Source organism: Parasteatoda tepidariorum, chromosome 8 (genome assembly GCF_043381705.1).
Source record: "Parasteatoda tepidariorum isolate YZ-2023 chromosome 8, CAS_Ptep_4.0, whole genome shotgun sequence".
NCBI classification, from domain to species: Eukaryota; Metazoa; Arthropoda; class Arachnida; order Araneae; family Theridiidae; genus Parasteatoda; species Parasteatoda tepidariorum.
Genome location: NC_092211.1, coordinates 63,360,345 through 63,375,387, shown reverse-complemented (window position 1 = coordinate 63,375,387; position 15,043 = coordinate 63,360,345). Strand labels below are relative to the sequence as shown.

The 15,043-nt window shown below is 27.9% G+C and overlaps 1 protein-coding gene across 7 annotated transcripts in view; it reads left to right on the top strand.

The window, feature by feature from the left end:
- Positions 1-15,043, top strand: part of LOC107448900 (V-type proton ATPase 116 kDa subunit a 1) — a 30,098-nt gene that overhangs the window by 8,181 nt on the left and 6,874 nt on the right. For 4 of the 7 annotated variants that reach the window (XM_071184110.1, XM_071184109.1, XM_071184114.1 and 1 more), the window contains 10 exons: positions 1,594-1,608; positions 1,689-1,815; positions 3,248-3,330; positions 4,740-4,833; positions 5,796-6,008; positions 7,173-7,323; positions 7,893-8,032; positions 9,003-9,139; positions 12,878-12,962; positions 14,334-14,452. In XM_071184110.1, the coding sequence (XP_071040211.1) occupies positions 1,594-1,608; positions 1,689-1,815; positions 3,248-3,330; positions 4,740-4,833; positions 5,796-6,008; positions 7,173-7,323; positions 7,893-8,032; positions 9,003-9,139; positions 12,878-12,962; positions 14,334-14,452 (1,164 nt within the window). The remainder of the gene's footprint in view (positions 1-1,593; positions 1,609-1,688; positions 1,816-3,247; positions 3,331-4,739; positions 4,834-5,795; positions 6,009-7,172; positions 7,324-7,892; positions 8,033-9,002; positions 9,140-12,877; positions 12,963-14,333; positions 14,453-15,043) is intronic. The other 3 variants (XM_071184111.1, XM_071184112.1, XM_071184115.1) reach the window with 1 other exon arrangement.

Sequence of the window (15,043 nt, the reverse complement as noted above, 5' to 3'; positions counted from 1 at the left end):
AGAATGCTTGGATGACGACCGTAATTTTTACTAGATGACTGAAAAAACTAGACAATGTTATGAAGAGGCAAAAACGAAAAATTTTGCTATTCATCGACCAATGTCCAGCGCACCCATCGATACTAATTATTTTGGAAAATGTAAAAGCTCTCTTTTTTCCTGCAAATTGCACAAGTGCGCTTCAGCCATTAGATTTGGCCGTGATTAGAAATTTAAATTGCGTCATAGAAAGCAGTAAGTTCAACTCGCTATTCAAAGCATTGTAGAGACCAATAGCAAGAAAATATAATTAAAGGTAACATGCATTCAAATTGCTCACTGCAATTTTTCTTCTTTGGTTATTTGTTTGTTTTGCTTTGTCTAATTTAGAAATGTATGTAAATCAACACGTTAAACATTAAAATTAACTGAAAACAGAGTTAGTTTCAGTTTTAGAAGTAAAAATCGATTATACGACGTTATCGTTTATACGACGTTTTTCGGTGGTCCCTTCGGCGTCGTATAAACGATGCTCCACTGTATATATATATATATATATATATATATTCACAAAAACATAAATGGCATGATTAATTATGTAAATGCATATATTATGCTCCTAAATATTTTAATATCAAGATGGCTTTCAAGTCATCAAGAAACCCAGTTGTAAGTTTGACATCATTGCATTTGTGTGTTTAGAAGGCATATATTTTATAAATTGAATTATGAAGTGCAAGGAACAGATATTGAAGATGCATTATTTTGCTTCTGAGTGCCTTCATATTCGTAGAGAACTATAAATTAAAGCGCAGGTAATGATGGCAGCTAAAATTCGTAGTGAGGCTTCTGGGCTACTACTTCAGATTTACTTTTATTTCTTATCTAACAAAACACGACACCCTTTATTGTTTATTGTAAAGTTTACAATATGACTTGCGCTATTTGGTTTGTAATTGCATTTAACTTAAGCTGAAGGTAGGAAAAATTGAAAATAATACTGAAAATATAGCAAACCTTACACTCTTATTTACGTTGTGATATTAATTTTCTTAAATTTATTTATGGTCCACAATTTCTTATAATATGTAAAATCTAAAAAAAAAAAAAAAAAAAAAAAAAAAAAAAAAAAAAAAAAAAAAAAAAAAAAAAAAAAAAANAAAAAAAAAAAAAAGAAAGAAAAAAAACACATATGAATGGTAAAACAATGTGCAAAACTTTCTAAAATAACAAGCCTTTTCATACATAGTCTTCTAGATTTAAGAAGAGATACACCGGAAACTACCGAAATTCTAAAATTTAGAAATTTGTTATTGTTTACACTCAGTTCACCATCCATTTTTTAAAATTCCAGATTATGCTGGCTGTAATAATTTATGTAAATTCTTCCTTTGAATTGTTACATCAGAGTTGGCTTCATTGTAAAATTTGTTTGTTCTTGCATCTTAATTATGAGTTTACCTAAGCGAATTCAATTGTTTAACAAAAAATGCTTAGAAACTTCAGTATGATTAATACTTATATAATTTTTAAAGTTGAAAAAAATGTTTGAAATATTAAATATGTGAATGAATTAAACGGACTAAGATAGAATCTGTTTATTCATGTTTTTAGATCACGAAAATGTAGGTTAGTGAATTATTTGTTTTTCTTCTTATTTATGCATTTTTTTCCTTTTGTTGTTGTTTTAATGTTATTTTTTTTTATAGTTTTGTGACTGGTACTATTTTAAGAGAGCGTATCTTAGGATTTGAAATGATGCTGTGGAGAGTGTGTCGTGGGAAGGTTTTCTTAAAACAAGCTGATATTGACCAGACACTTGAAGATCCTATAACAGTAAGAATCATCATAAGCCCTTTTTTTCATGAGCCACTTGTTTATGGCACTTAACACTAATCAACATAATAACTATGGGACTTAACATAGTGAAGCCTACACTTCTGGTCCACTTGTATATAATCCCTAAGTAAAAGGTTAATAAAAAAAATTATAATCTCTAAAAAAATCTTCAAAAAAATCTATACTAAGATCTTCATGAAATGGAAAATATTGAATAAAAATACATTTATTGGAAGTATAGTAGTATAAAAAATGTCATAAAATTTTATTTTGGGCTTAAAAGTTCTAAAAGATCCCAAAGAGCCTGTGTTGTGAACTGTAATGAGTAATCATTACTCTTTTCCACCAGCTTGGGTTGTCCCCCTCGCAGAATTTTTACAAATTATTGTTTTTGTTGTTTTATGTTTGTGCCATCCCTAATTTGTGTTGTCCTTTCCTTCATTTTAATTAATTACTAACTATAAATTTAGCTAATCAACTAGTTTTAATAACATATGCCTTTGATTCAATATTTAATTCTTCATTTATGGAGGTGGCCTTATAGGCCTGGTACTCCTTGGTGTCAATTATTAGTTTCCACAGAACTATAATGAGTATCCAGAAAGTACGTTTTGTGATCAATTTGAACACATACCAATTTGCAATATCTTCAGAACTTTTTTTGTCTTTGAATGCAAATTTGGGTTGCCTGTTTCAGTTTTTTTTTTTTTTTGAAATTTTTTTAAAACTAATATTTTTTGGTTTTGAATGCTGTATACAGCACCTTTTTCATCCTTGATAGTGTTTTTTTATGTTAATTTTCCCTGGATCAGAATCACTTGACCTTGAATAATAATTACAAGTTTGGATGACCTCTATTCCAGCAGTTTTTGTTTTATAGAGGTCTTATTTGGAGAAAAAAATTACATGAAAGTTTAAAATTAAGATGAATTTCTGTATTGGCTATTATTTTTAAGTAAGATTTATTGTTTATTTTACATGTATCATTTTAAATGATTAGTTATTGTTGTCAACGTTCAGAAGTACGCATTTTCTTAAGATTCTGAAATTTATTTTTTTATTAATTGGGATATGTTCTTGGCACCTTGCCAAAGTTTCATTGTTAGCACTATGGGACCCGATGGGAGAAATTTTCTTGTTTTGTAAGCTATCAGTACGTGACCGATCGGGGAGATATCTCTGTTTGGCAATAGTTAATTGCTGCTGTTAAAAATATGTAAAGGCTAGCTTATAGTCAAGTCAATTGCTTCAATTAACAAAGTGTTAATATAATTTCAAAATTTTTTTCATGAAATTATTAAATTTAATCTGTCTCTTGATTAATTTACATTTATAATTATTGAAAAAGATCTTAAAATTTTGTTTACAAAATTATTGAATAATAATCTTGGTTGTTTGCAGTTAAAATTTTGCTTATTTTATATTACAGGGACAAAAACTCAACAAAGTTGTATTCATTCTGTTCTTCCAAGGTGAGCAGTTAAAAGGTCGTGTGAAGAAAATTTGCGATGGGTAAGTTGCAATATTTATTGCTTGTCAATAATTTTTTGACCGCTATTTATGTGTTATAAATATTGCATAGAATGGATAAAAATGTGTATGAATTTCTAATTTTTATTCTTATACGTAGCTATTATTGTGAAATTAAGGGCACAAAATATCTGTTGTAAATTTATACGGGCAATAATTATTTGTGGTGCAGGGTACAGAAATTAAATGTGCATGTCTGCTTTGGCATGTTAAACACCCAACAAATTTAAAAATATTTTTTAAAAAATTAAATTGAATAATTTTGTTTTATTAAAGTAAAAATTATGACTTCGGTAAAAAAAATTATAACATAATTTATATTGTGTAAAATAATTTTGTGTTATATTGTGTAAAATGAGTTTCAGTAAATAATCCATATTCTTATCTATCGATCTGTAAATTTTTTTTAAAAGATAATGAAATATTGTAGTTAAATTGAAATAAGTAGCTTTTTATTGATTGCATGTATTCTGAATAAAATTTTTCGATAAAATGGATTGCTTTTTTTAAAAAAAAAAAAAAAAAAGCCTACAATACTTGTTGAGAGATCTGTTGAAAGGCTGATATAATTACTTTAGCTCATAGTGGATTGATTGTAAGATATGGTTCCCAGTAGATCTCCAAAGTCTAGTGTTACTGACAGCAGTCACTGAGTGGGAGTGGGAAGGTGATCACTTTAATCACTGTACGAAAGAATCAAGTGTGAATGTATTGATTCTCTTAAAGCAACTTCGACAGTACACAGGTCATCGAGTTACCAAAGTTTTTAAGCTCTGCTGAGACTCAAAATTGTGATGGCCTGTTCTCGGGAATGTGTCCCAAACCGTCGCCAATAAGTCATTATGCAGCTCTAGTGCAACGTGAAAAAAATATTTCTGCATCATCTACTTTACTGGTTTCTATTAAATTTTTTAAACTTTTTAAAAAATAAAAATTATTGTATCTTTAAAAATGTCGAAGAAATACAATAATGTTTAGAAAGAAGAATCTGTTTCCCTCATAGAGTATTCGGAAGATAAAAACGTATACGGTACTAATTCTTGATTAAAAACATTACAAAACTGTGCTAGAAACTTGGCGGAAATAAAATTACAATCATAAAAAAAGTTTCTTTAATTTCTTTGATTCGATCCCCAGCTTGTGCGGAGTAAAAGTGGCCCGTGCGCAGTGCTGACCACATTGCCACAATCATGCCGTTGGTCACAAAATTGTGAAGCCTTATCCCCTATGATCCCCTGCCCCACAACAGGCTGTCGCGGGAATGCTTTACTTTACTCTATAAAAGGAACTTCTCTTTGGGTTGGTTTTTACTTATTAAAGTGTGTATAGTTTTTATAACAAGAAAATGTCTCTTTTAAGTAATTAAGTTTGACAATATTGTGAAATTATAGTTTTCATGCTACTTTGTATCCTTGTCCTGAGACATATGAAGAAAGAGAAAACATGCTGAGTGGTGTAAAAACACGCATTGAAGACATAAGTCAAGTAAGTTTTTTTTTTTTTAAAGCACTGTTCATTGGCATGATGTGTTTAATTTACATGTAGTGTAGTATTAATTTACATATGATAATTTAAAAGATTAGTGGAAGGATATGTAAAGAGGCAACAAACAACCAAATTTCAAGGTACAAATAACATTAGGGTTTTATGAAAACATAGAGTATTATTTGAAGTATTAAGTTTTAAGCTTTTAAATATGGTGATTTTCAGTAAAATCTGTTTTTAAACGTAACAAGTGTCTATTTTTTTGATATGCGATTGAAACTTGATTTACTAAATAGCGCTAAAATATTAGAGAAAGTGTATATTAAAAAATGTTCTTTCACTTGGTACTTCTATTATATAGCTTGCCACACTTATTAAAATTGTGTAATAAGAATTGCATTACACTACCCATTGCTAATGTAATTTTGAAATGAGCAAAACAGAGAATGATTTCTAATTCTTATTCCTTTTTTATTCAAAAAAAAGTTAAGAAATTTTTATTCAAAAAAAGGAGTAAGATGAAGAAATCATCCTCTGTTTTGCTCATTTTTAAAATTAGATAGCAATGGGTAAGGTAATGCAATTCTTATTACACAATTTTAACATGCTCAAATTTTTTGTTTTGTTTAGCTGACTTTTATTTAAGCTATATTTAAACTTAACTATTTTTAACCTTATACTATATATTTTTCAATTTTCAATTACATTTTATGTTATTGTTTTATTTTTGTAATCATCATTCTGCAAAATACAATTTTTTAAATGGCTGTTAAACATGACTGGCTACAGACATGGTTGTAAAACAGTACAGGCTCTACTATAACACAGAAGAGAAAGAAATAAGTGTTTTGGTTTTTCTTTTCTTTTTGTTTTTATTTTCAATTTGAGAAGTATAATGTTAAAAGTCTACTTGCTATGTTAAAAATTACTTAAAAGTCGCCTTAAATATTTTTAAATTGCAGGTTTTGAATCAAACGAATGACCATCGACATCGTCTTCTAGTAAATGCAGCAAAGAGCATTAAGATGTGGTTAATTAAAGTTCGTAAAGTGAAGGCCATTTATCATACCATGAATCTTTTTAATCAGGATGTTACCAAGGAGTGTCTTATAGCTGAATGTTGGACTTCTTTCACCAATTTGCCTGCAGTACAGCAAGCATTACGAGAAGCCTCTGTAAGAAATTTTATAATGACTATTTTTGTTTCATAAATTTTCTCATAGTGAAAGTTTTACTTAGATACCAAAAAGCTTGTTTAAAATTATGATCTTGTTGATTAAGTAATTAATCAGAAAATTACAAAAGCGAAATTAGTTACAAAATTAGATTTTAGTGCTTTTTTTTTGTGAATTTTAGAAGAATTATAATATCATTCACCAAGTTATTAATTTTATTTTTATTGCTAATATACTTCATTTAGTACTAGTGCGATATAGACAAACAAATCAAAGCATTTTTATTATTAATTCAGGATGTTCTGTATAATTCTAGCTAAATTCTAGACATAATTCTTTATAAATAATTCTAGAATAATAAAGTCAAATAAATATACACATTAAGGGATCTCAAATTAGTTTTTAAACAAAGAAGAGCAGAAATGTTATATAAATCTGGCAAATCAATTTTGATGAAGGTGAGACTGAAAGCACCAAAACTAGTTTGATTGCTTGAAAATGTTTTTGTTAAATACCTTTGTTATGCATATCAAGCAAGTTACAAAGTTTTCGCTCTTGCCTTTTCAGTCACAATTTATTAGATAACTAAAGTGTTTTTGGTTTTGTATTTCCACTACGTATTTTTCAATTGTCATTAAGTAGGAAGATTCTCTTATTGTTTTTTTAATGCTGTAGAGGCAAGCATTTTCTCTCTGTCATAATGGAATGGTTGCTGAGAGTATTTGTATAATATTTGTTGAAAAAAATTTTTCATAATCTTTTAAATGTATTACTTACATCATAATTCGAATAGTTTCCTTTTGTTTTTAAGAATTTATCTTATAAACTTTTTTTGAATAACATGTAAGAAAGAAAAAAATATGACTGTATTAGCATGGGAAGATATTAGATAATTTTAGAACTATATCTTGTAAATTATTTGTTTATTAGACATTTACACAACTTTTCTAATGTTTTGTATAAATGCTATAAGAATTGGTCAAGAACTTAAAATCTGCCAAGTAATAAATACAGTTTTTATTTGGACCAAGTACCAGTTCTTAAAAGATTCAGTTTCACTAGGTACCGTGACCTGGAAAAATTATTAAACCTGGTACACATGTTTTCTAAAAACTGGCATATATTTACATATTTTATTTATCTTACATTATCATTTATTTTTAGGAACAAAGTGGAAGTAGTGTGCCTTCTATTGTAAACTGTATGGAAACAAAAGAACAGCCACCCACTTATAATCTTGTAAACAAGTTCACATCTGGCTTTCAAAATATTGTTGATGCATATGGGGTTGCTACATATCGTGAAGTAAATCCATGTAAGTGATGTATGATAATGTGATCTATATCGATAATCTGATGTTTTTAGTTATTTTTATACGAATATAAACTTGTATTTTCTAATAATAGATTTTTGTATCATCAAAAATTAGTATGAATTTTTTATTTTGAAATTTACAGTGGAAATTTTAATTTTATGTAAAGAAACATATCTGTTTTCCAAAATGTCAGTTTTTTAGAAATTGAAATAACATGTTAATTTCATTGTGAATCTTAGAGAATTCAAAATATTTTTATAAACTCTAAATTCGTGCTGTAAATTTGAAAGAAAAAAATGAAATTAATAAAGATTGAGGTTAGGTGCTGGCGGTTCAGACTCTTTCAATTTGGTATTTTAGTCTTTTACTTTGGTTAATTGTTTTTGTAAGTAGTATAATCTTATTGAATTAAAATTTTGTTTTATTGTGCTTTTCAAATCTTGTATATCTCAGTTATACATTTTTAGAATTTAAAAAAAAATTGTTTGTTAGCTAATATTAATTATCATGTAAAATTAGCTAATATTGATTAACGTGTAAAAATCTTGTAAAATTTCTTTTCATTGCAGCTCCATACACAATTATTACCTTCCCATTTCTATTTGCTGTGATGTTCGGTGATGCTGGACATGGTCTAATTATGTTTCTTGCTGCATTATGGATGGTTCTGAAAGAAAAGCAGCTTTTGGCATCAAAGTCAACCAATGAGGTATTTCTTTTCAGCAGTTGTTTAAAATTATTAAAAGTACTGCAATTTTTTATATATTAAATTAGAACAGTTCTTTCCTATTCCTCCCATGTTATTATTTACTTATTTAACATAACTTTTTTTAGTAATTTTTCGTTCTTTAAAAATTTAATTTGATCTTATATTTTATAGTCCAGCATTATTTAAAAGATAATCAAATTGTTTTTGCACATGCACCAAAAAAATAAAAAAAATCAATGTGACATATTCTTATGCTATTTTTGACATTTAAAATTACGTTATTATATAAAAATGCTGACGATTAACAAACAAATGCTTGAAAATGCTTGACGTTATCAAACAAACACAAGAAAAAAGGTTTAAAATGATTTTTAATTTTTTCTTATGTGATGTCTTATGCATATTTTTTAATTTTTATTTAAATTTTAAGCATCAGCTATTCATTAGTGTTTATAATTTAAATGCAATATCTTTCGTTATTTATCTAGTTACTTTTTATCAAGGAGTATTCCTGTCCTAAACACAGTAATTTATACCTAGGTCCATAGCAGGAAATTCAACCATGCTTAAAAAATGCAACTATGTATTAATTCAATTTGATTAGTTATCTTAAGCTTCTTTTTTTATAAATACTTTTAGTATTAAATGTGTCAAATTGATATTATTTTAACTTATTTTGTACACCTTTATCTGTAAAAATTTTTTTTTTGTAATTTTCCCTTTTACAAAACTTTATATATTCTTTAAACTGCGCAATATTAATAGGTAAAGTGCATTTTCTTGCTCTCAGCAACTATTACTTGATTAATTATGTTAAATTGCACTTTTTTTTAAAGTAATTTAAAGATCAAGTTTGTCAAATTAATATTTTTAAATTTTCCTGTATAGCTGTTTTTTTTTTTTTTTTAGAGAAATTTATTCTACAAAACTTGAAGTGTATGTGTTCTCTAAACTGTTGTATGTTTTTTAGATTTGGAATACAATGTTTGGAGGTCGTTATATTATTCTCCTTATGGGTCTATTTTCAATTTATACAGGAATGATGTATAATGATACATTTTCTAAATCAATGAATATATTTGGGTCCGGATGGGATATTCCTCAAGAGTAAGAATAATTTGCAAATTGTAGAATTTTAAATTTTTTCTTTATAATATTACCTAGTTATCTGCTTTATTTATAAGAAATTTGTGCAATTTTTTAGTATTTTTATGTGATATTTTGTTAATAAGAACTTTTTGATCTCTTATTATTAAGATTAAATTCCTGTAGTTTTTCTTAATGAACAGACTTAATGTCGGTTGAATATGCATGTCTCATGCATGGTTATTTTCATTAATTAAATCAAATTCTTATTTAAATTTTTATTTTATTATTTAATTTTGAGGTCAAATATCAATCCATTTTTCACTCATCTATCGCTTTCCTATATGTATCATTTTGGTTCAACAGTCTTGTCACAATTGCTCTTTTTATAATTTTATGAATGCCAGTTTAGATCGTTGATCAAAACCAGTGAAAACATTTTCGGAATATCTCAGAGCCTTTGAAACAATAAAGAGCTTTCTGTATTCAAAATATGTCTTGTCTTTTATAATGTTAATAATGCCGGTTCAGATTGTTTTTAAAACCAGCGGATTTCTTCTATTGTTCAAAAATTCTGCTGATATTTTCAAAAACTGAAGTTAATTCATTTTGAGAAGAAAAGTAGTGACCCAATTTTTATGGATTTATGACTACTTATGTTCAACTCCGTAGAAATGTAATTTTGAACCCAATCCAGAAGACAAGGGAATCGAGTATTGGGAGAAATTTGCCTTTGTGGAGGACTTTTTGATGTAGCTAACCCGCATTCGCGTTGCGTGGAGAGAAAGACCATGAGAACCTCCCACGGTTAGCCTGACGACAAGGGGACTCTAACCCATGATCCGTCTACCATTGAGGATATTTCACGTCAGCATTGTGGTCGGTGCAAGCCGGATGCGGAATTCGTTTCTACTGGGATTGAAACCCAGTTCGCCTCATTGGAAGGCGAATGCTCTATCCCCTGAGCCATCGCGGCACTAATGATGAAGTTTAAGAAAAACGCTTTATACAACATGTTTAATGTTTATACACCACTTGATGAAAATGCTGAAACTTTTGGTGTTGTTCGTTTAAGAAGCTAAAAATGTGCAATGTGATACCGATGGCAAAAGTGAACTTTTTCAAAGCCGTCATCATCATCATAGTTTGCCAGACAGCCCAATGTGAGCCAATGCCTTCCTCTGAAGATTTCTTCACGACGACTTCCGATTGAACTTTGATCTCCAATTTTTTTCATTTATTGCGAGAAAATCAGACTCCACTGAGTCAACCCACCTCAACTGCGGCCTTCCCCGCTTTCTTTTTCCAGTGGGTCTAAAAAGCAGTATTTTTTTATTGTGTTGTCATCGCTCATTCGAATCACATGGGCGATCCAATTCATTCTATTTATTTTTATGTATTTAATAATATCAGGTTGTTTATACAGGGTGCGTAGCGTTTGTAAAAAGTGCTTAAAGGTGCTTTTTTGGGGATTTCGTTTTTAAAAGCTTTTAAAGGTGCTTTTTTCAGTTGGCGTTTTTAAAAAGTGCTTTTTTACGAATAATTTTTTTCCCCTTCAGTGATATCTGGTGGATCCCATGTATTTCACGAAAAATGGGGAGTTTGCTATGTAATCATTCATGCGGACTTCTTGTCGTACCGACGTTATGACTTGCACATGCGCGCACACTTCAAACCGAAACCCGAGTGCTCCAATTCCGATAAGAGAATATCAGATCCTTATGAAATGTTTTTCTTTTTAATTTATTTTAATTTTATTCTTGTTTATTTTATTTTATTTTACTTCTAACACTTTTTTTGACGTAGGGGGTAAGGGTACTTTTGTTCTGAGTTCAGGGTCAAGTTGAATTCACTCGGTGATGTGGGAAAGTACTGATTGTTTCGATTTACGCCCGTTTCTTTTTGGGTTTTTTTTAACGCTAAAACTGTTTATAAAAAGTTTTTGTTTTTCAATAATATCATTGATTGAATATGAATTTTTTGAGTGCTTGAAAATTTTTGTAAAGTGCTTGAAAAGTTTTTAAAAAGTGCTTATTTTTGATTCTAAGATTTGGCTACGCACCCTGTTATAAATCTTGTACAGTTCAAAGTTAAATCTCTTTCTCCAGTTATTGTTTTCATTTACACCACCAAGTATACCCCGCAAAATCTTTCTCTCAAAAATTGCGATACAATTTTCCTTCAGTTTTGTCATTGTCCAAGCTTCAGAGACATATGTCAAGACTGGCTGGACAAGAGTTTTGTAGATTAAGAACTTTGTTTTCCGAGAAAGAAACCTAGATTTAATAAATCTTCTCAGCCCATAGACAGCCCTATTCGCCAAATAGAGTGGATTTTTTATTTCAGGAGTAATTCTGTTGTCAATGGTAATAATTGATCCTAAGTAAGTAAAACTCCTCACTGTTTCAAATCTATAAGAATTTATTTCAAGATAGGGGTCTGGGACTCTGTTTCTTGAGAATAACATATATTTTGTTTTATCTGCATTTATGACCAAGCCCATTTGCCTTTATCAAAGCCAATGAAGCAATTTTTGGAATGTCTCAGAGCTTTTAAAGCAATATGGAGCCTTTTGTATTGAAACGAAATTACAGAAAATGAGCGGCAATTTATGTAAATGTTGAAAATTAATTGTTTGCACTAAGAAGAAAAGAGTATGTACAAACCAAAATTTCCAGATGCAGTCGGACTTCTATATAACGAACTTCCATTTTACGAATTTCTCTATTTTGTGAATTTTTTTAAGGAACCAAGAACATTTTGGAAATTTATTCGTAAAATAACTTCCAAATATCGAAGTGAATTTTCTATTTAACAAACTTTTCTTTGAGATCCACTTTCCCTATTTCATAAAATATTTCAGAGCATTTTAAACTTGTTATAGCATTTTATGGGGGAAATACTCTTGAATTGAATTTCAAAGCCACTTCACTTTTAAAGAACACAGTAAAATCACTTTCTCTTTTTGCTCGCATTTCAAACGAAAAACTCTAACATAGACGACAAAATCAACGGATTTTATCAGAAGCAATTGAACTTTAGAACGCATGTGGTAATGTATGTTTAAAATTACTTTTATAATAAATGCAGCGATAATTTGATGCCTAAATTTAGCTTTTTTTAGTTGAGAATGTATATAGCATGATTGTGCAACACTGGATAATGTTTTGCTCTATTCTTGCTTTCCACGCAGATTTCTTTTATGATTAAGATTTATAAAATAAATAGTAGATACTACTTTACAATATAAAGGTGTATCCATTGCTATTTTAATTATGCCTAGTGTTTATGAACTTGAAACCTGTTTTGTGTCGTTTAAGTATTTCAAAAGATGATTTTCTATTTAACGAATTTTCCATATAACGAACTTATTATCGGTATTTAGCGACTTCGTTAAATAGAGGTTCGACTGTATTTTAAAAAAGTAAATATGTTCTATTTATCCTTTTTTTACGTAGTAAAATGTTTTGCATTTGGTAGATAATTTTTTTCGATTAAAATTTTTAGACTAGTTATAAATTTATTTATTTTCACATCTATTACTTCGTTTTCGCTTTTCATGCATTAAGTCACTATTGATATTCTCGCATCTACCATTCATAATAAGTGGTCCCTTGAGAAACAATCAATCAAGGTTCTAAGATAATTAATTATAATATGTATTATTTATCAAGTCTTGTGTTATAACAAAGGTATTAATAAGAGTTATTTATTTGATAATTGAAAACTGAGTTTTTTCTCTCTTTTATGTTTATCTAGTTTCTCCCTTGAAGGTAGAACCTATGCATTAAATCCAAATGTAAGTTTTTATGATGGAAAGCCCTATCCATTTGGAGTGGATCCTGTAAGTTAATTTTATACTGTTTAGTTCCTAATAATTAAATTTATTAGTCTTGAGTCTCTTTTTTTTTAAAATTTATAATTTAGCAAGAGAAGTTGTATGTAACATGTTTACCATATAAAGTTATTATTGAATTATTTTAATTAAATAATTATAATGACATGCGTTAATAGACCTTGTGTTATGTCCTAGAGCTTTACACTAGCAATTTAAAAATAGTAGTCATTGACTACTAGAATCATAAAACACTTTAGTTCCAATATTTTGATGAAGGACCATTATTGATTCAATATAGTCTTTTGAAAAAACTCAATTCATTTGATTTAGAGATTTTTTTTAAAAATTTAAATCATTATTCATCAAAAAGTGATCAACAAGACTATTTGAATATATGATAAAATCGGTTTGAATCGACTTCATCCAAATTTCTAGCAATAATTGTAGTAATCCCTGTGGCGGAATTTTTTTGAGCTTTCTACGACAATTCTCTCTAGTACTAATACCTTTCAGAAGGACATTTTTAATAGTAGCAAATATATATGTTAATAATTTAAAGTAACAGATGCGCTTTCTGTTTACAAAAAAGTTTGTATAGAACAAATGTATAGAATAGAACAGTATATAATTTTTTAAATTATAAGTGTAAGGAATTTTTTAAAAAATCTAAATATAAAAGAATACATATTCTAATATTATTGGCGATATTCTCCTGTTTAAAAAATATTTATATAGTGAACCTTTTTAAATTTTTGCTATTTGGAAATTATTTTTTATAAATATCAATCTGAAATTCTAGCTAAAGACGGTCTCAAAAGAAATTCTCAATTATTCTCTCAAAAGAAAGTAGAAAAAAATAACGAGTATTTATTCTTCCTCTGATATGCAAGAAAGATATTTTTCGAATATAGTTCTGCAGACAGGGAAAAAAAGTTCTCCGGAAAAAAAATTATTTAGAAATTTTAGAAATATTCTATATACATTTATACCTTATTTTATATTGTTACTGTTGCAAAGTTGTGGTTACGAAGTGAAGTCTCTTATTTTTTATAATGTTTTCATAAAAATATTTCTTACTTACCTGTTTTTATTTTTTAAAATAGGGTACACTAAATATTTTCATTTAGCACCTACATTTTGAGAGCACAATTATTATGGGTGTTGATATTAATACTAAAAATAGTATTTTTTTATAGCTTATTTTTTTCATTTATATTTTAATAATCTTATTCCTCTGCTGTGAATTTTTATCTTTTTAACTCATTAATTACTTTAAAAATAAAATGTTTAAATATTAGAAAAAAATATTTAAAATTGTTTTTAAAATAATATATGCAATAAATTTTTTATGCCATGTTTTTTGTTTTACCCTTTCAGATTTGGCAGAGTGCTAGCAATAAAATCTTGTTTTTGAATTCTTACAAAATGAAAGTATCCATTATTTTTGGTGTGGCTCAGATGTTGTTTGGTGTTTTGTTAAGTTTATGGAACCATGTGTATGTTCAGTTTGTATTTTGGACCTCGTATTTTACTTGTTAATTGCTCTAGAATGTTACTTAATTTTATTTATAATTTATTTTATAATACGGTTAAATTTTTGCTATCACCATTTAATTGTTGTAATAAATTAACATTACAGTATTAAACAGATTTAACATTTAATTAAGTACTCTTAAGTTTTTATTTTTCTTTTGAATTTGAGAGTTATTTGTTAATGTTTTCGCTTAGTTAAAATTTAACACTGCAGTCTGAAATTTATATTTTGAAACTTTCAATGAATCACATTAACAAAAAATTTTTCATACATGTGATTTTTATGCTAAATTGATTATTATTATTATTTTTGGTTTGTCGGATTTTTACCCTTTTTAATATGTGAAACTACGTTGAAATTCGCTAATATTGCAATTCACACATTTTATTATCAAATATCGATTTTCATTTTTACATGATTTAAAAATCACTTGTGAATCGTATTCACATGATTTAAAAATCTAATCGTAATTTGTATTTATAGGTTTTTGAAATATATATCATTATTCTTTTTCACATAAGTTTTCGCTTTTTGATGTCAAAATTCAATATCG